General features: G+C 61.8%; 3 protein-coding genes and 1 long non-coding RNA gene across 26 annotated transcripts; 3 read left to right on the plus strand and 1 right to left on the minus strand.

Annotated features, from left to right (window-relative positions):
• Window positions 1-140: 140 nt before the first annotated feature.
• On the plus strand, window positions 141-5539 carry DTX3 (deltex E3 ubiquitin ligase 3). 13 transcript variants are annotated; one of them, XM_070052510.1, is made up of 6 exons: window positions 142-254; window positions 688-751; window positions 2030-2094; window positions 2290-2365; window positions 2684-3413; window positions 4216-5539. In XM_070052510.1, exons 4-6 carry the CDS (start codon window positions 2337-2339, stop codon window positions 4714-4716), a joined length of 1260 nt encoding a protein of 419 aa, XP_069908611.1. In that variant the 5' UTR covers window positions 142-254; window positions 688-751; window positions 2030-2094; window positions 2290-2336; the 3' UTR covers window positions 4717-5539. The 13 variants fall into 13 exon arrangements, with proteins under 13 accessions (XP_069908613.1, XP_069908611.1, XP_051688941.1 ...); XM_051832981.2 differs by lacking the exon at window positions 142-254 and having other exon boundaries at window positions 304-751; window positions 2665-3413; window positions 4216-4433; window positions 4800-5539; XM_070052515.1 differs by lacking the exon at window positions 142-254 and having other exon boundaries at window positions 477-751; window positions 2030-2173; window positions 2665-3413; window positions 4216-4433; window positions 4800-5539.
• On the minus strand, window positions 2459-13283 carry LOC127487429 (uncharacterized). Its single transcript, XR_007914228.2, has 3 exons — window positions 12977-13283; window positions 6140-6219; window positions 2459-4385 (listed from the first exon to the last, which is right to left on the minus strand). It is a non-coding gene; the product is annotated as an uncharacterized lncRNA (long non-coding RNA).
• On the plus strand, window positions 5764-12620 carry ARHGEF25 (Rho guanine nucleotide exchange factor 25). Of its 7 annotated transcripts, none has more exons than XM_002720920.5 (16): window positions 5764-6060; window positions 6322-6436; window positions 8613-8827; window positions 8946-9041; window positions 9121-9197; window positions 9348-9414; window positions 9609-9712; window positions 9855-9924; window positions 10029-10118; window positions 10207-10299; window positions 10487-10537; window positions 10752-10829; window positions 11005-11205; window positions 11344-11524; window positions 11767-11978; window positions 12225-12620. In XM_002720920.5, the coding sequence occupies exons 1-16, from the start codon at window positions 5962-5964 to the stop codon at window positions 12333-12335; spliced, it is 1860 nt and encodes a 619-aa protein (XP_002720966.2). In that variant the 5' UTR covers window positions 5764-5961; the 3' UTR covers window positions 12336-12620. The 7 variants fall into 7 exon arrangements, with proteins under 7 accessions (XP_002720966.2, XP_069908607.1, XP_008272446.2 ...); XM_008274224.4 differs by having other exon boundaries at window positions 5768-6060; window positions 6322-6406; XM_017350488.3 differs by lacking the exons at window positions 5764-6060; window positions 6322-6436 and adding an exon at window positions 7508-7744.
• A 1092-nt stretch (window positions 13284-14375) lies between the features above and the next one.
• SLC26A10P (Solute carrier family 26 member 10) lies at window positions 14376-20630 on the plus strand. 5 transcript variants are annotated; one of them, XM_051832960.2, is made up of 18 exons: window positions 14376-14730; window positions 15153-15263; window positions 15725-15882; window positions 16081-16245; window positions 16451-16603; window positions 17222-17328; window positions 17454-17601; window positions 17685-17798; window positions 18448-18525; window positions 18619-18714; window positions 19050-19156; window positions 19243-19312; window positions 19385-19501; window positions 19622-19655; window positions 19736-19818; window positions 19912-19966; window positions 20080-20186; window positions 20476-20630. In XM_051832960.2, the coding sequence occupies exons 1-18, from the start codon at window positions 14397-14399 to the stop codon at window positions 20512-20514; spliced, it is 2076 nt and encodes a 691-aa protein (XP_051688920.2). In that variant the 5' UTR covers window positions 14376-14396; the 3' UTR covers window positions 20515-20630. The 5 variants fall into 5 exon arrangements, with proteins under 5 accessions (XP_051688920.2, XP_069908603.1, XP_051688922.2 ...); XM_070052502.1 differs by having other exon boundaries at window positions 19394-19501; XM_051832962.2 differs by having other exon boundaries at window positions 17246-17328.
• Window positions 20631-20651: the final 21 nt, after the last annotated feature.

Below are 20651 nucleotides of genomic sequence, written 5' to 3' on the forward strand. Positions count from 1 at the left end.
AGCAGAACAGAGCTGGCTTTTTTTTTTTCCTTTCTGAGTTTTTAACTCTATTAGAACCATACACTTGACACCAGCACCACCCCCAGTGATTTGAAAAACAAAACAGTGTATTCACTTGCTCATTCTGCACCAGCCTCGCTACCCCAGTCTTGGAAGGGGAAGGATCAGGCAGTCCCCTTGTGTGAGCGCAGGTGGTGGGGGTCCCAGGTGATCTGGGAAGAGGCCAGGGGCGAGGGAGGGCCCCGGAGCCGCTGGTAAGGAGACGCTTCTGTTTTAGAATCAGTGCGTTGCTTTTCACTGTGCCCCTTCCCATCCCGCCTCGTTCCTCCCAAGTCCCTTCCCGCACAAGGATTCGCAAACCCTGCCCCTCCAGCCCCCGCCCCCCGAAGCTGCCACGCAGCTGGCTGGGAAAGGAGAGGAGGGGCGCGAGGAGGGTGGCGTCTCCGAGGGATTTAACCTCCTACCCTCACTTACATGACGCCACCCCTCCCTCCCAAGCCTGGGACTGCGCCTCCATTTTTGTTTTGGGGCGGAAGGGCAGGGGCTCCCGCATAGCAGGGGTCAAGGGAAGCGGTAATCATCACCTGTGAGGGGAGAGGGGGTGCTGTCCTCCCTCTTCCTCAGTCTCTCACTGCACCCCTGCAGCCCCCCCAACCCTCTCAGGGTCTCCCCCCCCTTGTTGCTAAGGCCCGGACCGTCATCCCAGCAACAGCCTCAGTCATGTGACCGGCAATGGCGGCGCTGACGAGAGGTAGGTGAGCCCGGCGCCCCCCACACCCACTGCGCGCCCCCCGGCCCCCGCTCGCGGCCCCCTCACGCCCCCCCACCTCCTCTGGCATCCCCTACCCCCACGCACCGCGCCGGGGCCCCCCTCGGTGCCCGGCCCTTCATCTCTCTGATCCTCCGGCCCCGGCCTCCAGGCCTCCGTCTGGGGGTTCTGAGGGCCGCGATCAGGCCACCGTACACCACCCAGCTGGTGGTGAGGCTGTGGGGGCTTGGGCGAGTAGGGGAAGTGGGGAGTTGGGTCCAGGTCGGGACCTGGAGGGGGTCGTGGGGGGAGGGGTGGAGCTGCCACAGTGGATGCCCCGAGGGACCCTTGCCCTTCCGGGCTGTCCCTGCCTCCACCCTCTATCTGGAGGCCAGAACTGGGCCCGAGTCCGGCCAGGGCTGCCCCAGAGGAATCACAGACCCAGCCTAAGCGGTGGCCCCGCCTCCCTCTTCTGTGCCAGCAGGACTTGGAGCTAGGACACTTAGGTCCTAGGGGTCTCCCCCCCCCCCCCCCACGTCGGGAAGGGGATGCTCCATCAGGGGCAAGCACTGGGGGCTCTAAGATCCAGTGTCACTTTCTGAATCCGAGGTCCATCTGGCCTTGAGCAGACTACGATGGAGGCACAAAGGGACAGCTGCTCCTTTTTGGATCAGATAAGAAATTGAGGTCACATGGCCCCTCTTTCTAGTTGACAAGCTGCATTTGGAGGTGTTGTGAGGACAGCCCAGTGACTGAATCTGACAGGGCTCAGGGACACCTCTGACCCCTCCAGCTGTGCCCCTGAGCCCTGCCCCTCCCTAAATGCAGACCGGGGAGCTGGCAAGCAGCCCCGCGGGCATGCTGGGTCTCAAAGGTGACGGTGAGAACTTTGTTACTGCAGGGCCGCTGCCACTTTCTGCACCCCTAACTTCAGCTCACCGGCTTCAGGGCAGAGTTCTTTGAGAAAGTGGGAGCAGGACAAGGAGTTGGGGAGCACAGGGCAATTTCTTGTCTATGTGATCTGAGGGAGGTGATAAGAAAGCTCCACTGATGTGGGCTTCTGCTGTGTTGACTTATCTTACTTGGACCCTGGGCTTTTTGGGGAGCCCCAGAGCTGGAGCCGGGAAGAGGAAGGTTAACAGGTCACAGTGCCTCTTGCAACCTCGGGGGAGGCTGGGAATGGCATTCTGCAGGGGAGGAGAGTACCTGGGAGAAGTTTTGTTTCTGGGCTGCCAGGGAGAGAGAGAACATTTGCCATGGTAACTGTTAACCCTCCCCCAGCCCTGGTCAGCTGAGTGTGGATATAGAGGGGCTTCTGCTGCCGTCATCTTCCATGGGCTTTCCAGGTACTTGCCCCTTGTGGGAACCTCAGCTTCCACCCAGACATGGATCTCCTCCCTCCCGTGTCCCAAGTAACCCTATTCGGTAATCTACACTCAGAGACACACTCCTGCCTCTGTTTCAGGCTGCTGGGTTGGGACCTGTGGGAATTGGCAGAAGGGGTTTCTTACTTTTTCTCCTCTTCCTCCCCACCCTACCAGGTGATACAACCCACAAGTAGGGAGCAGGAAAGAGAGAGTGAGCCTGCATGCCAATTCTAAGCTCTTCAGGATCAAAGTGAGCAAAGGAGAGGGGGGCATCAAAACTCCCCAGAGGGCAGAGGGACACATTGTTTCTGTGTAGCGGGAGAATGGAAAGAAACAGCCAGACTGATGTTTCCATCATAACAAAGTTATGGAAACTCTTGCCTTCAGTGGGTGCTGGGGTTCAATGGAAGGTAGAGCTGGGGGAGGGGCTGGGGGCTCAGCTTTGAGAGCATAGGGGTCATGTGGGCTTTGGCAGGAGCCTGATGTAGGAGGCACTGGCACCTGTCCATGGGGACCCCCCACCCTGAGTCCCTTTCACCCTGGGGGCAGTGTCGTTCGTCCTGTCCAGAATGGCAGCCTGTGGAGGCACCTGCAAGAACAAAGTGACTGTCTCCAAGCCTGTGTGGGACTTCCTGAGCAAGGAGACCCCAGCCCGGCTGGCCCGGCTTCGGGAGGAGCACCGCGTGTCCATCCTCATAGATGGCGAGACTTCTGACATCTACGTTCTCCAGCTCTCCCCGCAGGGCCCGCCCCCCGCCCCTCCCAATGGGCTCTACCTGGCCCGCAAGGCTCTCAAGGGGCTGCTGAAGGAGGCAGAGAAAGAGCTGAAGAAAGCTCAGAGGCAGGGCGAGCTGATGGGCTGCCTGGCTCTGGGGGGTGGGGGGGAGCACCCCGAGCTGCACCGCCCAGGCCCACCCCCGCTCCGAGCAGCCCCCCTCTTGCCCCCAGGGGCACGAGGCCTTCCTCCTCCTCCTCCTCCCCTGCCCCCTCCCCTGCCTCCCCGCCTCCGGGAAGAGGCAGAAGAGCAGGAGAGCACCTGCCCCATCTGTCTGGGGGAGATCCAGAACGCCAAGACGCTGGAGAAGTGCCGGCACTCCTTCTGCGAGGGCTGCATCACCCGCGCCCTGCAGGTGAAGAAGGCCTGCCCCATGTGCGGCCGCTTCTACGGGCAGCTGGTGGGCAACCAGCCCCAGAACGGGCGGATGCTGGTCTCCAAGGACGCCACCCTCCTGCTGCCCAGCTATGAGAAGTACGGCACCATTGTCATCCAGTACGTCTTCCCGCCCGGTGTCCAGGGGGTAAGAAGACCGTGGCCTTCCTTGCCTTCCCTTCTGGTCTTCCCCAGGCCCCTTCTCTGACCGAGGAAACTGGGTGAGGGGGAATGCATTTCTTAGACTCAGCCTTGCTGCCGCCTGGTGTGCCTTCCTGCTTCGGACCCTGGAGCTGGGAGGTCCCTTTCGGGCTCAGCTTTCCCATCCCCATGACTGCCAGGGCTCACATGAGTATCAAGTATGAGAGAAGGGAATTGCCTGCTATTGCCTCCGTGAGCCTGGACATCCACAGACATTCTCAGCAGAGGGAAATTCTAGGAAGGTGGTGGCTCCCGTGCAGGCAGGCTCGGCAGGAAGGGACCTGCCCGTCCAAACAGAGCTGTTTGCTGTTCCGGATTTATGGGAGAGTAAAACCTGGATGATGGGATTGGCCAAAGTCCTACAGGTGTTTTCCTGCTGTGCAAAGAGTAATGTCCACTTCCGGTGTGCAGAGGGAGGAGGTGGCTTGGAAGAAGAAAGCAAGGGTGGAACAGGTTAGGCAGGGGCAGAAGCATTAGGAGTGTTCGCAGGCGGAGAAGGGGAGGCGGAAAGAGACTTTATTTTCTACCTGGACTGTAATGGCCAGCTTCCTTCTATCACTTCTAAGAATCCTCTGACTGCTGAATTGAGACTGGAGGGGTTGGGACAGCTGTGGGAACCTCATAACAGTGAGGTTATCTGCAAGGCTGGCAGCCTATTGCTGCCCCGTCCATATGAGCTGCGGTTGGTTTCTGGGCCTTGGGGGTGCCCAGCTGCTCACGGCCCGCTCTGCTTCCCACCTTCCTTACAGGCTGAACACCCAAACCCAGGGGTTCGGTATCCTGGCACCACCCGGGTGGCCTACCTCCCGGACTGCCCTGAGGGCAACAAGGTGCTGACCCTGTTCCGGAAGGCGTTTGACCAGCGTCTCACCTTCACCATCGGCACGTCCATGACCACAGGGAGACCGAATGTCATCACCTGGAACGACATCCACCACAAGACCAGCTGCACAGGGGGACCCCAGCTGTGCGACACCTCTTCATCTCCCTGCCTTGGCTCCTCCCCCTCTCCATGGCCACCGAGGGCACAACGTCAGCCCCCTCCCGCTGGGAGCCCCCTAAGTGGAGAGGACCATGTCTTCCATCTCAGTTTCAGTTTCCTACATTCAACCTGGTTGGGAAGGGCCCAGCTTAACTTACAAAAAAAAAGAAAAAAAAAAAAAAAAAAAAGCCAGACTTGGGCTGTTACCTTGAATTGGAAGTCCTTCCTAGAGGAGCAGGGGAGGAGTCCAAATGGGGGCCTCTCCTGAGTCACCCAGAATGAAGTTGCGCATCGGGTAGCAGGAGCAAGTCCCATCAGCTAACCCTGGTCCCCATTTCTCTTTGTTCCCAGGTTTGGGTACCCGGACCCTACCTACCTGACCCGGGTGCAAGAGGAACTGAGAGCCAAGGGTATCACAGATGACTGAAGGACATCCCCTTTGCCAAGGCCCCTGTCGTCCTCTACTAGGACCCACTGGAAGCCTCTGTTCTTCTCCCCCCCTGCCCTGTCCCCTCCACACCACACAAGTAGGGGACCTGTCTGACCGGGGAGGGAGCTCAGAGGGAGAGGGCCCACCCCTTCCCCTGTCCCTCACTGGCCAAGTGCTTCAGTGCCCTGTGAGCCACTCCCTTCTGGCAGAGGCTGATCCCAAGGCTCTGCTCCCACTCCCGGTGTACATACTCCCCGCTCCTAGGCCCTCCAGTGCCCTTGGCTTTTCCTGGTATGTGCTGTGCTCCAGTGACTAAACTGAGAAAGGACTGGGGTGGGGAGGGGCAGGGGGGGTCCCTGGAATCCCTACCCCCCATACTGCTTCACTGCTGAACTTCCTTGTGGGGGAGGAGGAATTGGGCTGATGTGAGCCCCCCATGGAGCCGGCTCTGTGTGTGTGTGTGTGTGTGTGTGTGTGTGTGTTCATCAGATACAGTTCTCCCACCCTAATCTTGTCCTTTCTCTCCTGTGTCTGTCTCTGTCAGTCTGTCTTTCCCTCGCTCTTCTCTGCCCCCTATAAGGAACCTCCTTACCCCCTTCTGGAATCGCCGCCAGACTGTAGCTTTTAATTTAATAAAAATAAAGTAAAATATGCAACTCTCTATGCCACACCCGTTGTGTTCCCTGCAAGGGTGGGGGCAGGATGGGGGAGTGGGGCTTGCGGGGAAGGGGCGGGGGGGGGGTGTCTGGGAACCCCGGTGAGCCTTTCTGGCTGCCTCTGCTTGGGGAGGAGCTGCAGAAACGCAATGCGCGCTGTGGGCTCTGTAGCAACGCTGCGAAGCCCTGTCACGCGCTTCGATATTGGAATCAGGATCAAGAGGGGTTTGTTTGTTGTTGAGCTATGGTTGTAGAGAGAGGAACAACCCTACCCCTTTTGCAAAGTTTGGCTGGGGTGGGAGCAGGGGCGGAGCCGGGCAGGGGGCGGATTCGGCAGCAGCAACTCCCCGGACGCGCGCAGGCCTCAGAGCCCCCCAGCTTCCGTGCCCCCTCGGCCCTGAAACTTGGAGCAGGGTAGGGGTCCAGCATGAAGCCCCCGGACCGCCCCGCCCCTGGCCGCACTGACCGGATACTGGGGGTCATGGGGGGCATGCTCCGCGCATGCGCCGTACCCGGGCAGGATGGGGTAAGAAAGTGGGGATTACGGTGGATTCGGGGGGGTCTTTGGGGGCCCTCAGTAGCGCGGTACCTCCAACTCAGTTTACCTGCAAACAAGAGTTCTGCAGGGCAGTCGCGGAAGTCCGTGGGTTTCCATCCGATGGCCACAGATACGTCCGGGGAGACCCTTTTATAAAAATGTGGATTTTGACAGGCGGGAAGAAGGGGGGGGAGGGGAGGTCAAGGCTGCCTGGGAAGGCGGGTTCCTTACGCTCCTCTGTCCCCGCAGCCCTCTAAGAGAAGCCCCCAGGGGCCGGGGTGTATCGAGCCAGAGGCTAACTGTGCCGAGGCGGGTCCGAGCCGAGAGCGCGAAGGTGAGGTCCTCGCCGGGCCTCCGCAGCCCGGTAAGGAGCAGCGGGTGGGATGGGGTGTGGTTTGCCATCCTGCGCGAAGTGGCGACTTCAAAAACATTCTGCTCTTGTTAGCATAAAGGCTGGCATCTAATTTGCACGAGACCCATGTAATCGCTGAGACCTCCACGCTGCTCGTCGCCCTCTTGTCCGATACGTGTCCCTCACCTCGGCCGCTCCCGAGCCCCCGCAGGCCGAGTGTCCCCGCGCCCCACCCCTGGCCTCCCGCCAGCCCAGGCTCTGGGACTTCGCCTTAATTGGTGATTAGTCTCAGCTGGAGTCCCGGGGCCTGGAGGGAAGAGGGTCGGGCCACAGGGCGGCACCTGGATTGTGTTCCCCACAAAGGACTAACTCCCTAGACGCGCATCCCCTGGTGGTCCCCCGCCCGCGCGCCTGGGGACAGTCCCGACCCCAGGACAAATTCGTGCAGGCCACCTAGCTGTTCTCCACCACAGATGCAGAGGGGCGACCCAGGCCGACCCCGCCGACAGCCTTAACCCCCAGCCGGCGCTCCGCACGCAGCCCCAGCCCCGAGATGCGGGAGGGCGGAGGCCCGGGGCGGGGGAGCTCAGGCCTCGGAGGAGGGGCAGAGGCGCTGGGGACGTGGAGTGGGAACGTGGTGGTGCCTGCGGGAGGGGGAGGGGCGGGGGCGGGAACCCCGCGCGGGCAGGAGAGGGAGCGCTAGGGGGAGGCGGAGCCGGGCCGCAGAGGCCCCTCCCCGCGGCGGCACCGCGGCCGGGCCTGTTATTCGGCTCGCTCTCGGCCGGACCCGCGCAGCGCCAGTGGCTCGGGGAGTCGGCCCCCGCCTCCTCCCCCGCCCGGGCCGAGAGCCACCCCCCAGCCAGAGGCCGGAGACGGAGCTGGAGCTGCTGCCGCATCCCGGCCCAGCCTCTCCCACCCATCCTCCCCCACAGCTGGACATCTGGACCCTGGGCCCCGCACCCACAGGGTTCCGGAAGCCCTCTCCGCCCAGCTCGGCGGCTGGTCCCCCGCCGCCCTCTTTCCAGAGCCCCCAGCCCTCCTCCAGGCCAGACTTCCGTCCACCCCTGGACGCCCCCTCCCCATCCCATCCCTCCCCCCCTCCCCCAGCCTGGACCCGGGTAGGAGGGAGGGGGGGTGTGCGCCCTGCGCCATCCCCGCCCCGCCCCCCGTGATTCCCCCTGCATGGCCGGCCCGGGTGGGGGGCGCGGGGGGGCCCGGGCGCCATGCGGGGGGGGCACAAGGGGGGTCGCTGCGCCTGTCCCCGTGTGATCCGAAAAGTGCTGGCAAAATGCGGCTGCTGCTTCGCCCGGGGGGGACGTGGTGAGTGCGAGGTCCCAGATGTTGAATGGGGTGGGGGCGGGCGGGCTCGGGCTTGGGGCTCTAGGAGGGGGAACTGGACCAGGCGTTTTCCAGGAGAGTGACTTCAATAGAGGATCTCTCAGACCCCTTCTGCTTCCAGATTTCTGTCAGCTCAAGTTAAGAAGATTGGGGAAGGGGCAGGAGAGGCTTAGCTGGCAGTTAACTGGGTATGCGAAAACCCACCCACAATTCCCTTAGGCCTAGAACCAGGTACCTGCCTCTGATCTACTGGTGAAGGGGCCCAGGGGGGTGGAAGAATGAGGGGCAATGCATCGCAGCCCTGCGACCCCCAGCCCAGGCCAAAGCTAACCCTGACATGCTGGCCCCTGCTTGGGTTTGCACTGCTGTTGAGGGGTGGGCTGCAGAAGTCTTTTCTTTTTATAGTGATTACTGCCACTGGTGGAGGAGGGGTCTGGGGGTGGCAGATGGACTCTGAGCTCCCTCCACCCTTTCCTGGAGAATGGTCTGTACCCACTGGAAGGGGGAGGGTTGTAGGAGAGCAGATGGCCACCCCTAGCTTCCAGTGTCTGCCCAGATGGCTGCCCCCCCACAGTTCTGTGCTGTGTTCAGGATATGGGGTACTTCCAGGAGTCACTGGGGGTTCCAGGCCTGGGGGGCCAGATGTTTACTTGTCCTGAGAAAGTTTCTGTCCTGGCCAACAAAAATAAGGATGGTAGGAAAGCAATGCCCCCCAGGGGTAGGGTGGGGGGGACAGGCTGCTCCTCACCATGGGGAGGCCACCTGGGGTTCCCTGGGGCCCCTTAGACTAGAACTGGGGCAATGTCTCACTGTCTTTCTCTCTCTCTTTTTTTTTATTTTCCTCCGTTAGAATCCTATTCCGTTGCTGGCAGTGAGGGGAGTATATCAGCTTCTGCTGCCTCGGGTCTGGCTGCCCCCTCTGGCCTCAGCTCAGGCCTGAGCTCTGGCCCCTGTTCCCCGGGGCCCCCAGGGCCAGTCAGTGGCCTGAAGAGATGGCTGGATCATTCCAAACATTGCCTGAGTGTGGAAGCTGAGGCAGACGGTGGCCAGGCTGGACCCTATGAGGTGAGCAGAGAGCAGGACACCCCTGAAGGAGTCCGGAAGAGAGGACAAACTGGGGCCACTGGTCACTGGAGGAGACCTAGCTGCTCTCTGATCTCTGACATTTGACCTTTGACCTCAGAACTGGATGCTGGAGCCAGCTCTAGCCGCAGGAGAGGAGCTGCCAGGACTGACCTTACTGACCACGTTATTGGAAGGTCCTGGAGATAAGACACAGGTGTGAAGAGACGGCTGTGGCGTGGCTCCCCTCACCCAAGGGGCACATGTGCTGACCCTAGGATATACTTTGCTCGCAGCCCCGGGAAGAGGAGACTTTGTCCCAAACCCCTGAGAGCGAGGAGGAACAGAAGAAGAAGGCTCTGGAAAGGAGTATGTAAGTGTCCACACTGCGCCGTGCCTCCTGTTTTAGGTGAAATTCCCTCTGAGGCAGACTCTGGGGACAAAGGAGCATCTAGCCCAGGGGGGAGGAAGTGGCCAGATCAAGGGTGTGCCCAGACTCTGAATCCACCTGCTCCCTTCCCAGGTACGTCCTGAGCGAACTGGTGGAGACCGAGAAAATGTACGTGGACGACCTGGGGCACATTGTGCAGGTAGGCCTCTGACCTCTCCCAGCCCCGGCCTGGCTGGCCAGCCAGCCCTCCCCTGGGCCAGGGCTATTTTTGAGAGATACCTTTGGTCCCGCCCCCTCAGCCCTCCCTCCACTTCTGACAGGCTGCTTGGAGGGTGGGGTTTCCCAGCCCGTCTGGGGCCTCATGCTCAGGCTTCCATCCCGACCTTCCCACAGGGCTACATGGCCACCATGGCAGCTCAGGGGGTGCCCGAGAGTCTTCGCGGCCGCGACAGGATTGTGTTCGGGAACATCCAGCAGATTTACGAATGGCACCGAGAGTGAGTGACCCGGGTGACCTAAGGAGTGTTCGATATAGTTTTGTAGGGAGCACCTCCAGAGCAGACAGCCCTCAAACTGGGGGATGACAGGGAGGGAAGGGCTCTGAGATGTGTTTGACCTGCCTTTCCGTCAACTCTGCAGCTATTTCCTGCAGCAGCTACAGCGGTGCTTGAAGGATCCTGATTGGCTGGCTCAGCTATTCATCAAACACGTGAGGCCTGGGAGGGGAGGGGCTTGTGAATGGGTTCCAGCTCTGGACGACACGCCCTCCCTCCTTGCCCACCTTACTCTGTCTTCCCCCATTACCCCTGTTAGGAGCGGCGGCTGCATATGTACGTGGTGTACTGTCAGAATAAGCCCAAGTCAGAGCACGTGGTATCAGAGTTTGGGGACAGCTACTTTGAGGTCAGTAGCTGAGGTGCCTTATGGGGAGGACAGAATTGGCCCGAGCAGGCTTTTCCAGGCTGCATAACTGCTCTGTTCCCGTCCCCAGGAGCTCAGGCAGCAGCTGGGGCATCGCCTGCAGCTGAACGACCTCCTCATCAAACCTGTGCAGCGGATCATGAAATACCAGCTGCTACTCAAGGTCAGGGCCACCTGCTCCTCCCCACAAGGCCCCGCTGCCGTGACCCTCACCTGTCGAATAACCTCCCCAGGGATCTTAAGGCTCCCCCAGGCTTCCTGCGGGGTCCAAGCTTGTGTGCTTGGGGAGGCTGGGGGAGCATCTGAGGATGGCCTCCTGGCTCCCTGAGCCTTTGTGCTGTGTGTCTTAGGATTTCCTCAAGTATTACAGCAGAGCTGGCATGGACACTGAGGAGCTGCAGGTGAGGTCCCCGGCTCTGCCTGCACACACCGTGTGCACCTTCCCCTCTTCCTGTCTTGGGTTCCCCCAGCCCTTGGGGCGGCTTGGAGCTGTCTGTTGCTTTGGGGATGCTGGCTGGGGTCGAGGCGGTCTGGGGAAGTCTGGAGAGGCGGTTGGCTGGTTCTTGGTCATGATTCTCTTGGCCTCGCTGTGCTCCCCTCTCACCTGAGTCACAGCGAGCAGTGGAGGTCATGTGCTTCGTGCCCAAACGCTGCAACGACATGATGACCTTGGGGAGACTGCGGGGATTTGAGGTATGGGGGTAGGAGATGAGCTTGGCCGCCCTGTGTGTTCGGCCCCAGTCTTAGCTCTCTGCAGGTGCTTGGGGCGGGGGGCAGCCCCTGCGGGCCGGGTGGTTGGTTGGGAATGTCCGGGAGGGGACGTTCTCCCTCCAGGGTCTTTCTCAAAGGTCGAATGTTTTGGTTCTAGGGCAAGCTGACCGCTCAGGGGAAGCTCTTGGGTCAGGACACATTCTGGGTCACAGAGCCTGAGGCTGGGGGGCTGCTGTCTGCCCGAGGGCGAGAGAGGCGCGTCTTCCTCTTTGAGCAAATTGTCATCTTCAGCGAGGCCCTAGGAGGAGGCACGCGAGGCGGAACGCAGCCCGGTTACGTATATAAGAGCAGCATCAAGGTGGGCTCCGAGGGAGGGCCTGCCTGAGACAGGGTGAGGCCCGGCGAGGCTGGCTGGCTGGCTCTCGGATGGTTGGAGGGGCCAGGACCCAGAGAGGGGCTGAGGAACCTGGGGACCATCTCCTGTCTGCCGGTTCAGGTGAGCTGCCTGGGCCTGGAGGGGAACCTCCAAGGGGACCCTTGCCGCTTCGCACTGACCTCCAGAGGGCCGGAGGGCGGCGTCCAGCGCTACGTCCTGCAGGCTGCCGAGCCTGCCGTGAGCCAGGCCTGGATCAAGCAGGTGGCACAGATCCTGGAAAGCCAGCGGGACTTTCTCAACGGTGAGGCCCATACCCGCTCCCCCAGCCCCAGGCCCTCTTGAATCCCTCACTGCCTCCTTCAGCCCCTGCCGTCTGATTGGCCCCACACTGAGTGACTCAGAAGCCCCTAAAGCCCCAAGTATTTCACACTAGCTGGTGGTCCCTGGGGGAGAGGGGCCAGCTGGGAGGGTGGTCTGAGCAGAGCCCAGCATGAAAGGGGCTGTCTCTGCTATAACCTGCCTTCTCCCCCTGTCCTTGCCCAGCCTTGCAGTCACCCATTGAGTACCAGAGACGGGAGAGCCAGACCAACAGCCTGGGGCGGCCAGGGGGCCCTGGGGTGGGGAGCCCTGGGAGAACTCAGCCTGGAGACCGGGCCCAGGCCAGCACACAGACACCCATCAACGGCTCTCTCCCCTCCCTGCTGCTGATGCCCAAAGGGGAGGTGGCCAGAGCGCCCTTGCCCCTGGACACACAGGTATGAAGGATGGAGGGGCAAAGTGGGGGGAGGGGCTCTCTTGTTCTGTGGTCCCCTCCCCCACATCTGCCCTTTCTTCAGTCTGCTCCTCCCTATTTCCCCTCCCTTACCCCCCACCCCCCACCCCTTTTAACTCTGCTAGAGGCTGACAGTGGGAGGGGCTTGGCCAAGGGCTTATACTGCAAAGAGAAGAGTGAAAAGTCCTTCTTGGCCTTTTTGCATCCTGTGACTCGATTCTTTCCTCAGGCCCTCCATGACATCCCCCAGGCTCCTCGGGACCCTCCCCCAGTCCCTGTGACTCCTCCAACCCCGCCCTGCCAGGCCAGACTTGCCAAGCTGGACGAAGATGAGCTGTAAGCGGTGAAGGGCACAGGGTGGTGCTCTCTCCGCGACCTGCTCCCCAGGGAGCTCCAGGGCCATGCTGGCCTTGACTTGGAAGCCTTCTCTCCTGAAGTGTGTGGAGGGGCGAGGCTGGGCAGCTCGGGGAGGAGAACCTGGACCCGCTCCCACCCCTGTGCGTGCATCACAGTCTCCCCAAAGGGAGGCGATGAGGGGGAGTGAGAGGGCTGGGGCAGGGGCCAGATAGAAACTCCTGCTTTAGTTTTTCCTGTTTTCTGAGAATAAAGGTTTTGTGATATCCCCGAGGCTGCTGTCCTGGCAGAGGGAAGGGAAGTCTGTCGTGAGGGTCCATGGGGCACAGTGGGGTAGAAGAGATCAGGCGCCCCCCTGGGCACACGGCGTGAGATAAATGTGGTCATGTGGTCATCTGTTCCTGGGGGTCATGTGGTCATCTATTCCTGCATCCCTGCAGCTCAGTCCACCCTGAGGGCTTGCAGCCCCTGGAAAATCGCGGATCCTTGTATTCTGTCCTTTAGCCAGCTCCTCTGCCCTCCCCCAGATCTGCCCCCTGGTCTGTAACACCCCCAGGAAAGCCCAGTGTAGTGTGACCACCCACTCCCTGCACCACCAGATGGCGAAGCACAGGATGCCCAGAGTACCTTTCCTCACGAGGACTCCTCACTCCGCCGAGGGAGGATGGGACGGTGCAGAGGGTCCTGGGCGCTGTGGCCCCTTCCTGGCTCCAGATCTCCTTGTCTTTGCTGTCTGTGAGGCCATCGGTCATGTCATACTGAGCAGGAGAGGTTCTTCAAACCTTAGCGTCGAGTGGGGAACCTATGGGGATCTTCACCCCTCCCAACCTCTGGAACAGAGAGAGCCGGGCGTGCAGAGATCCACGTCCAGATGCCCCGCCTGGGTCTTTGCGCATCCGTGTGTCCACTGTCCGTCTGTCCCCTGGGCTTGGTCACGTGCACTTGGACTTCCTCAGCAGACAATAGACTGCTGGGGTGGGAGGGTGAGGAGAGGCTGGAGCCTCCCTGTGGGCCTGAGGTCCCCCAGGCCGACAATGGGGGGAGGGATCCGTAAGGGGAGGGTGACAGGACGTAGGGCCCAGATAAGACTTCTGGGAAACAATAGGAGGAATTGAAGAGGGGAGACCCACCCTCACTGCACCCCACCCTGGGGCTTTGGGGTCAGGGACTGGGGGACCAGCCGCTGATGGGGAGGGCGCTGAAGATTCTTGTGAGTAGAGGAGGGGATGGTGCAGAGAGCAGGACTCCAGAGAGGAGAGCCTTTGTATTCCTTGAGACCACAGGGGTGCAGAGGCCGGCAGGTGACCCCTCTGTACCTGAGTTAACCACACACCTGTTTCCGATGGCCTACTTTGTGAATAGAACTTGGAGTAATAAGTGTTGCTTTGCTTTTCTTTGGCTCCTAAGAAATAAAGTTTCCTATCAGTCCCTATCAGTGGTGGAGGTCCACTCACTCCTGGCGGCGGTGTGGGGCTGGCGGGCCTCTGCCGCCATCCCTGTCTGATGCACAGAGCTGCTTCCCACCTAGTGGACGGCACTGCTAAGGCAGCAGAGCCCCTTCCGCTTTCTTGGGGCAGGCTGTACCCCGTGAGGATTTGGAAGTGGGTTGGGGATTCCCAGTGGGCACTGAACTTGCTTGCTCCCAGGTGGGTGAGTGCACAGGGGCGGGGAAGGACCAGTGCCGAGAGAGGAGCCAGCCTCCATCTCTGCCCAGAGTGCACATGGGGAGAGCACCCGGAGTGAAGAGGCAGGGGGCAAAGGGCTTGGATCGCACATGGTGGGTGCTGGGTCTTAGGGGGGCTCTCGTCCTTTGGCTCCCCATACCTATCCATCGCCAGCCCCCAGCATCGGGTGGGCCAAAGTTGTGGGAGGAGCCGCCCAGCACTTACAGTGTCCTCTCCACTCCGCAGCCCTGGCCCGGCCTCAGGCCCCAAGAGAGGGCGCCCTCCAGCGCCGGATTGGACCGTGCTTCAGGGAGGCGGGTCTCTAGCAGGCAGGCGGGAGGGCTATTTAAGACCCGGTCAAGCCGGAGCTGGCCAAGGGCAAAATGAGTGGACCACGGGGCGCCAGGACCCGCCCAGGCCTGGGAGAGACCTCCGACCTGAAGTACCCGCTGGGCACCAGGCTCAGGGAACCTCTCACTGAGGTTCGGTTCCAGCAGCTTTTCGGGGGCGCAGAGCAGGAACCCGAGCTCCCGGCAGAGTCCTTCTTGCCCAGGCTCTGGAGGCTGCGGGCCCGCGCTTGCTCCGGGCGGGGGGCGTGGCGCCTGCTGCAGGCACGGCTGCCCCCGCTGCGCTGGCTGCCCTCTTACCGCTGGCGGGCCTGGCTGCTCGGGGATGCCGTGGCCGGAGTGACCGTGGGCGTCGTGCACGTGCCCCAGGGTGAGCGGCTCCGACCCTCGCTTGTCAGAGGCCCAAGCTCTGGAGCGCTTCGGTTGGGGAGCGAGGTGGTGGGTTAGTGGACTGGGGGCTTCGAGAGAAGGACCAGTTCGGGTAAGCACTGCGGAGCCCCAGCAGGTCCCCACCCCCATCGCCCCTCACCTGCGCCCTCCTGCCAGAAGTCTGGGGCCGGTTCCGGCTCAGGGAGCTGGAGAGAGGCAGGGTGCCGGCCCCCCACGACTTGGGCCGACACGGATCTGTGACTGCCTACGTCCCCTCCATGGCCTCCCACGGAGTCCCCTTAACTCCTAAGTTCCCTCACAGCGGCCCGACTTAGCGCCCCCCGGGGCCAGCCTGTAAGAGCGCGAGAAAGGGCAGGTCCTGGAAGCTGGGCACCCCCCACCTCTCCTTCCACTTCTCCCCAGGCATGGCCTTTGCCCTCCTGACCTCCGTGCCCCCAGTGTTCGGACTCTACACGTCTTTCTTCCCCGTCCTTATCTACAGCTTGCTGGGCACTGGGAGACATCTGTCCACGGGTGAGTGACTGGGGACTTCCAGTGACTGCTCTGTGGGGGGAGAATGGACAGCAGTCTGAGACGACCCAGCTCGATTCCTCTCTCCCTCTCAACTTCCCTTCCCTCCGTAGCAGCCCAGCTGGCAAACTGATCTTGGCAATGCTGGCAGGAGGGGCGCAAAGGAGGGCATTTATTAGAACCTGGGCACCCCAGGGAGTTTTGGTTAAAATGAATGCCTCTGGGACTTTCGGAAGGGAAAGATGAGATGCGCTGTCCCCCTCTTCTCCCCCAAGAAGTCCTCGAGGAGTCTGCAGGGGGTGGCAGTTTTGTTGGCAGGTTCACCCCCTCTGTGCTCCCTCCCCGCGGTTCCCTGGCTGCTATGCCAGATCTTGACCCCCCGGTTTCCCCAAGCGCGGCAGATCTTGAGCGTCGCCCTGCGTGGGTATTATGGCAGGTGCTCTGCGTTTGTCGCCCTGCTCCAGGAACCTTTGCGGTCCTCAGCCTCATGACCGGCTCGGTGGTAGAGCGGCTGGTGCCCGAACCCCTGGCGGGGAACCTGAGCGCGGTCGAGCGGGAGCAGCTGGACGCCCAGAGAGTTGGGGCGGCCTCGGCACTGGCCTTCGGGAGCGGGGCGCTGATGGTGAGGGAGGATCTGGGGAGCACTTGGGGAGATCTACACTGGCGGCCCGGGGAGAGGGAAGGCTGTGGTGCAGGGCGCGGGGCCGGGGGGGGGGGGGGGGGGGGGGGGGATGCAGCGGCGCGTGGGGAAGCTGGCGCACTGCCCTCTAGCGGGTCCGCGCCTCCTCGCCCGGGGGAGCGCGCGTCTTCTCGCCCGCAGCTGGCGATGTTCGCGCTGCAGCTCGGCGTCCTGGCCACCTTTCTGTCCGAACCTGTGGTCAAGGCGCTGACCAGCGGGGCCGCGATGCACGTCCTCGTGTCCCAGCTGCCGAGCCTCTTGGGGTTGTCCCTCCCCCGCCAGATCGGCTGCTTCTCTCTCTTCAAGGTGGGGATGGGAGATCAGCGGAGGTTTCCAGCGGTCGCGGGGAAGAGAGAAACACGAAAGGGTGGAGGGTGGCACGTGCTGGGGGCGAGGGGAAGGAGGTGGCACCCCCGTCGGCAGCGGGAACAGAGGGCCTCTCCTGGGTCGGGTGGGTCCTTGCCGGGACGGTCACCCTGGCTGGGGTCCTCGCTCACCGCCCTGCCCGCAGACGCTGGCCGCCGTGCTGATGGCGCTGCCCCGGAGCAGTCCGGCCGAACTGACCATCTCAGCGCTCAGCCTGGCGCTGCTGGTGCCTGTGAAGGAATTGAACGTGAGGTTCCGAGACAGGCTGCCCACCCCGATCCCAGGGGAAGTCGTCATGGTGAGGACGGCCCCGGGGCCGGCTCCCCGCCCCGCACAGACCCCGCCCGTGCTGCGGCCGCCTCCTTGCGGAACGCGGAGAGGTCACGGGCCAGAGGTCATGCTCACATGTGTACTTTCCCAGGCCGCCTCCCCGGACACCTCGACCCTGCAGAATCCCCTCCCCACGCCGTCCCACCTCTCACCGCGTCCTCTCCAGACCTCGTAGGACGCCTTCTTCCTGGCCACAGCGGCCCCTTGCGGTCGCGCCGGGCACAGCACTCCCCCACGACCCTTTTCTGCAATTCCTGGCCTGTCTTCCTTCCCAGGAAGACGGCTCTCTCCCTCGCCGCGACAAAGTCAACGTCCCAGGTCTCCACAGCCAGCTTCCCTACTCAAGATGGCTCAGTTGACCCTGTTGGTAGCCACGACCCCTACAGGAGCCCCTTCATATCCTCTGGCCCATCTCTCCCTGGGCCTTTCCCAGACCCCCCTCAGCTGTAATTCAGCAGTGCATTGCCCTCCCATCTACACCCCGGCTTCCCGAGTGGCCAAGGGGCTCTTGGACCACTGGTCCTGCATCCTGATCCTCTAATGCTCATGCCTGGTAGTTTCTGCCTAGGGTCCCATCTCTCCCCAGGCCCTAATTGGCTCTCTGAACCAGGTGCTTCTGGCCACTGTGCTCTGTTTCACCTCCTCCCTGGACACAAGATACAACGTTCAGATAGTGGGGCTGCTGCCCCAAGGGTGAGAGACCGGCTTTCTCTCCTCTCACCCCATCTCTCCTGTCCTGCCTTATCCCCCCCCCCCTTGCCTTCCCTATCTCCCTGCAGCACCCAACCCATCCTCACCATGTCTCCCTCCTTGTCCAGATTTCCCCAGCCCCACTTCCCCAACCTGGCTGAGCTGCCCAGGACTCTGGCCAACTCGCTGCCCATTGCACTGGTTACTTTTGCCGTGTCCGCCTCCCTGGCCTCCATCTACGCAGACAAGTATTGCTACACCATTGACTCCAACCAGGTGTGACTTTGTGGACCCTGACCTTGTTTAGGAGTCCCCCACCCCCGCCATGCCTCCCTCTTCACCTCATGGCACCCTTCCAGGAGCTCTTGGCGCACGGTGTTTCCAACCTCATTTCCTCCCTCTTCTCTTGCTTCCCCAACTCGGCCACGCTGGCCACGACCAGCCTTCTCGTGGATGCTGGTGGGAATACACAGGTAAGACATAAGACGGCATGCCTGGGTGAGGTGAGGGGAAAGAGTGGGGCCTCCAGGCCAGGGTGGCAGTGGTACGGAAGCAGGTGGGCAATTGGCGGCACCTCTCCAGAGGCAATCCGGGAGGGTGTGGTTGTACACAGGGGAGTTGCAAGGAAACAGGGTTTCAGCCAGACCTTGGTGGGCTCTGAGTATCGACAAAGTTGATGGTGCCCCAGGTGCAGTTCAAAATAAAAATACCAAGCTGTCTAAGGAACTTGAGACGGAATCCGGTTTTTTTTTCCTCCCATGAGGATGTTTTCTTTTAAGACATACCACATATCAAAGTCTCCCCCCTAATACTTTTTGTTCCCTTTACTTTGTGGGTCCCTGAGCATGTGGTCAGCCTGCTTACAGGGTAACCCAGCCATGGCGAGTGGTTGGAGGTGGGCTATAGAAATAGGGAACCTAAACCTCATGCAGTGGGGACAAATGATAGGTGTTTAACTGGGGGGAGGGCAGGTGAGTGGCAGACTGTCATGAAGAGGGTGGAGGAGTGAAATAGCTGTCCGGGAGGAAGATGAGGCAGGGCAGGCAGGGAGATGGCCTCTCATGGTGGTGGGGGTGGGGGGTAGGCTCCCTGCCTCCTCCGCTTCCACCCCCTTCCCTCCAGCTGGCAGGCCTCTTCTCCTGCACAGTGGTCCTGTCCGTGCTGCTGTGGCTCGGGCCCTTCTTCTACTACCTGCCCAAGGTAAGGAGCAGAGGAGGCATGGGCCTGGCTGGGACAGGTGGCTGGCTGGATTGCAGGTCACCAGGGTAGTCAGCCCACCTCCTGTGCCCCAAGGCTGTCCTGGCTTGCATCAACATCTCCAGCATGCGCCAGATGTTCTTCCAGATGCACGAACTGCCCCAACTCTGGCGCATCAGCCGTGTGGACTTTGTGAGAAATGGCATGGCCCCTCCCATCCCTCCAGCATCCCCAGCCTCTGCCCTGGACCCAAGCTCACAGGGTCTTACCCTCTGCAACCACTCACCTCCAGTACATGTATCTCCTAAGACCCTCACTCAGACACAAGGCAAAGCCTGGGGTGTGAGCTGCTCGCACCTGTGTGTTTGTAATCTCCCAGCTGGCACAAGGTCTGGGGCCTTTGTGGTTGGCATGCATCCTGTTGGGTGGCTCCTGTCCCTCCCCGCTTTCTCCTGGAACCACCCCTCCCCTCCACTCGCCCTGGCAGCCACCGGCCACCACAGCCCACCCCCGTCCATGTCCTGCAGGCTGTGTGGATGGTCACGTGGGTGGCTGTGGTGACCCTGAGCGTGGAGCTGGGTCTGGCCGTGGGTGTGGTCTTCTCCATGATGACCGTGGTCTGCCGTACGCAGAGGTGGGCAGAGAGATGAGCGGAGTGGAGGGCAGAGGACAGGGTGCTGGGTGGGGCTAGACGGGCATCTGACCCCAGCTGCCTCCTAGGGTGCAGTGCCTGGCACTGGGACATGCTGCGGGGACCGAGCTCTACAGGCCGCTCAGAGACAGCCACGAGGTGGGTGGGCTCCCACCACAGACGGAAGAGAAGATTGGACCCAGATGCTTCCGTGACCCTGTGACCCCTTAGCTCCTGCAGGTGCCTGGGCTCTGCATCCTGAGCTGCCCAATGCCTCTCTACTTTGGGACCCGCGGGCAGTTCCGTCGCAGCCTAGAGTGTCACCTGGGGCTTGCAGAAAGAGGCCAGGTGAAGGCCCTGGGCATAGCAGTGTGGCCCATGAAGGAGTGGGGGGAGGGGGCTGGGGCTCAAGGGACACACGCTCATGCTTGCGTCTTGGGGGTGGTGACCACCCCTCTATGCTCATAGGACACTCCAAAGCCGGAAGGCCCACCTGACACAGGTGAGACAGCAGGGCCAAGGGGGCAGATCTGGGTCTGACCCACGGAGGCATCTGGGTTCCCCAACCCTCTCCTCCCATAGTTGCTGAGCCTGTCAGAGTGGTGATCCTAGACTTCAGTGGAGTGACCTTTGCAGATGCTGCTGGGGCCAGGGAGGTGGCACAGGTGAGGGAGAGGGCAGGGGGAGGAGAAAGCCCCTCTCACCATCCCACCCCCACCCTCCGACCAGGCCCTATCCCTCCTGTCTTGCTCCCACAGCTAGCCCGCCGATGCCAAGACGCTGGGATCCATCTCCTGCTGGCTCAGTGTAATGGTAAGTGGTGTGCAGGGCGGGGCTCAGAGACCAGGGAATGACTTGGCACTTGGGGGAGGGAAGATGACATAGTGTGGACTCAAGGCCTTACAGCACGACACCTCCCTACACAGCCTCAGTGCTGGGGACACTGACCCGGGCAGGCCTCCTGGACACAGTGACCCCAGAGCAGCTGTTTGTCAGTGTCCAGGATGCAGCTGCTCATGCCTTGGAGAGACTGGTAAGGGGGCAGGGACACGAGGAGGGGTCCAGGGGGCGCTGGGCAAGGGCAAGTGAGGGTGGGGTAAGGGACTGAAGATCCAGGGGGTGGGATCTGGGAAGGGCACTGATAGCAGATCAAGGAGGAAGGGGTGGGCAGCCAATGACCAGTGGACCTAAGAGCAAGCCAGGGAGCCGGGGTCCTGCTGCGGGTGAAGAAGCTGAGGTCCCCAAGGGGGTGGTGTGTCCTCAGAAGGAGGGAGGGAGGGAGGCATCGGACCTACACTCGGCCCGTCCCCTGTTTTCTGCAGGAGCTCACTGGCCCCAAGATTTGCACAGTGTGGCTCTGATGGTCCCCAGGGTGCAGAGGGCCCCGTCTGTGGGTGAGAAGGCCGTGGCTGGCCCATGAGTCCCCTTGCTTAGTGTGATGAATAAAATGAAGTTGCGTGCCTCTGGGGTCCCTGAAGTGAGTCTCGGTGTCTGCACA

Source organism: Oryctolagus cuniculus, chromosome 11 (assembly GCF_964237555.1).
Source record: "Oryctolagus cuniculus chromosome 11, mOryCun1.1, whole genome shotgun sequence".
Lineage (NCBI taxonomy): Eukaryota > Metazoa > Chordata > Mammalia > Lagomorpha > Leporidae > Oryctolagus > Oryctolagus cuniculus.

What these genes read in the sequence shown, in the direction of transcription:
- DTX3 (XM_070052512.1), top strand. Translation starts at nt 2,337, where the DNA reads ATGCCAATTCTAAGCTCTTCAGGATCAAA. An exon ending in CTAAGCTCTTCAGGATCAAA is followed by an intron (nt 2,366 to 2,683) that starts GTGAGCAAAGGA and finishes CGTCCTGTCCAG; the next exon opens with AATGGCAGCCTGTGGAGGCA. An exon ending in TCCCGCCCGGTGTCCAGGGG is followed by an intron (nt 3,414 to 4,215) that starts GTAAGAAGACCG and finishes CCTTCCTTACAG; the next exon opens with GCTGAACACCCAAACCCAGG.
- SLC26A10P (XM_051832960.2), top strand. Translation starts at nt 14,397, where the DNA reads ATGAGTGGACCACGGGGCGCCAGGACCCGCCCAGGCCTGGGAGAGACC. An exon ending in GGAAGGCCCACCTGACACAG is followed by an intron (nt 19,656 to 19,735) that starts GTGAGACAGCAG and finishes CTCCTCCCATAG; the next exon opens with TTGCTGAGCCTGTCAGAGTG. An exon ending in CCTGCTGGCTCAGTGTAATG is followed by an intron (nt 19,967 to 20,079) that starts GTAAGTGGTGTG and finishes CTCCCTACACAG; the next exon opens with CCTCAGTGCTGGGGACACTG.
- ARHGEF25 (XM_002720920.5), top strand. Translation starts at nt 5,962, where the DNA reads ATGAAGCCCCCGGACCGCCCCGCCCCTGGCCGCACTGACCGGATACTG. An exon ending in TTGGGGACAGCTACTTTGAG is followed by an intron (nt 10,119 to 10,206) that starts GTCAGTAGCTGA and finishes TCCCGTCCCCAG; the next exon opens with GAGCTCAGGCAGCAGCTGGG. An exon ending in TATATAAGAGCAGCATCAAG is followed by an intron (nt 11,206 to 11,343) that starts GTGGGCTCCGAG and finishes CTGCCGGTTCAG; the next exon opens with GTGAGCTGCCTGGGCCTGGA.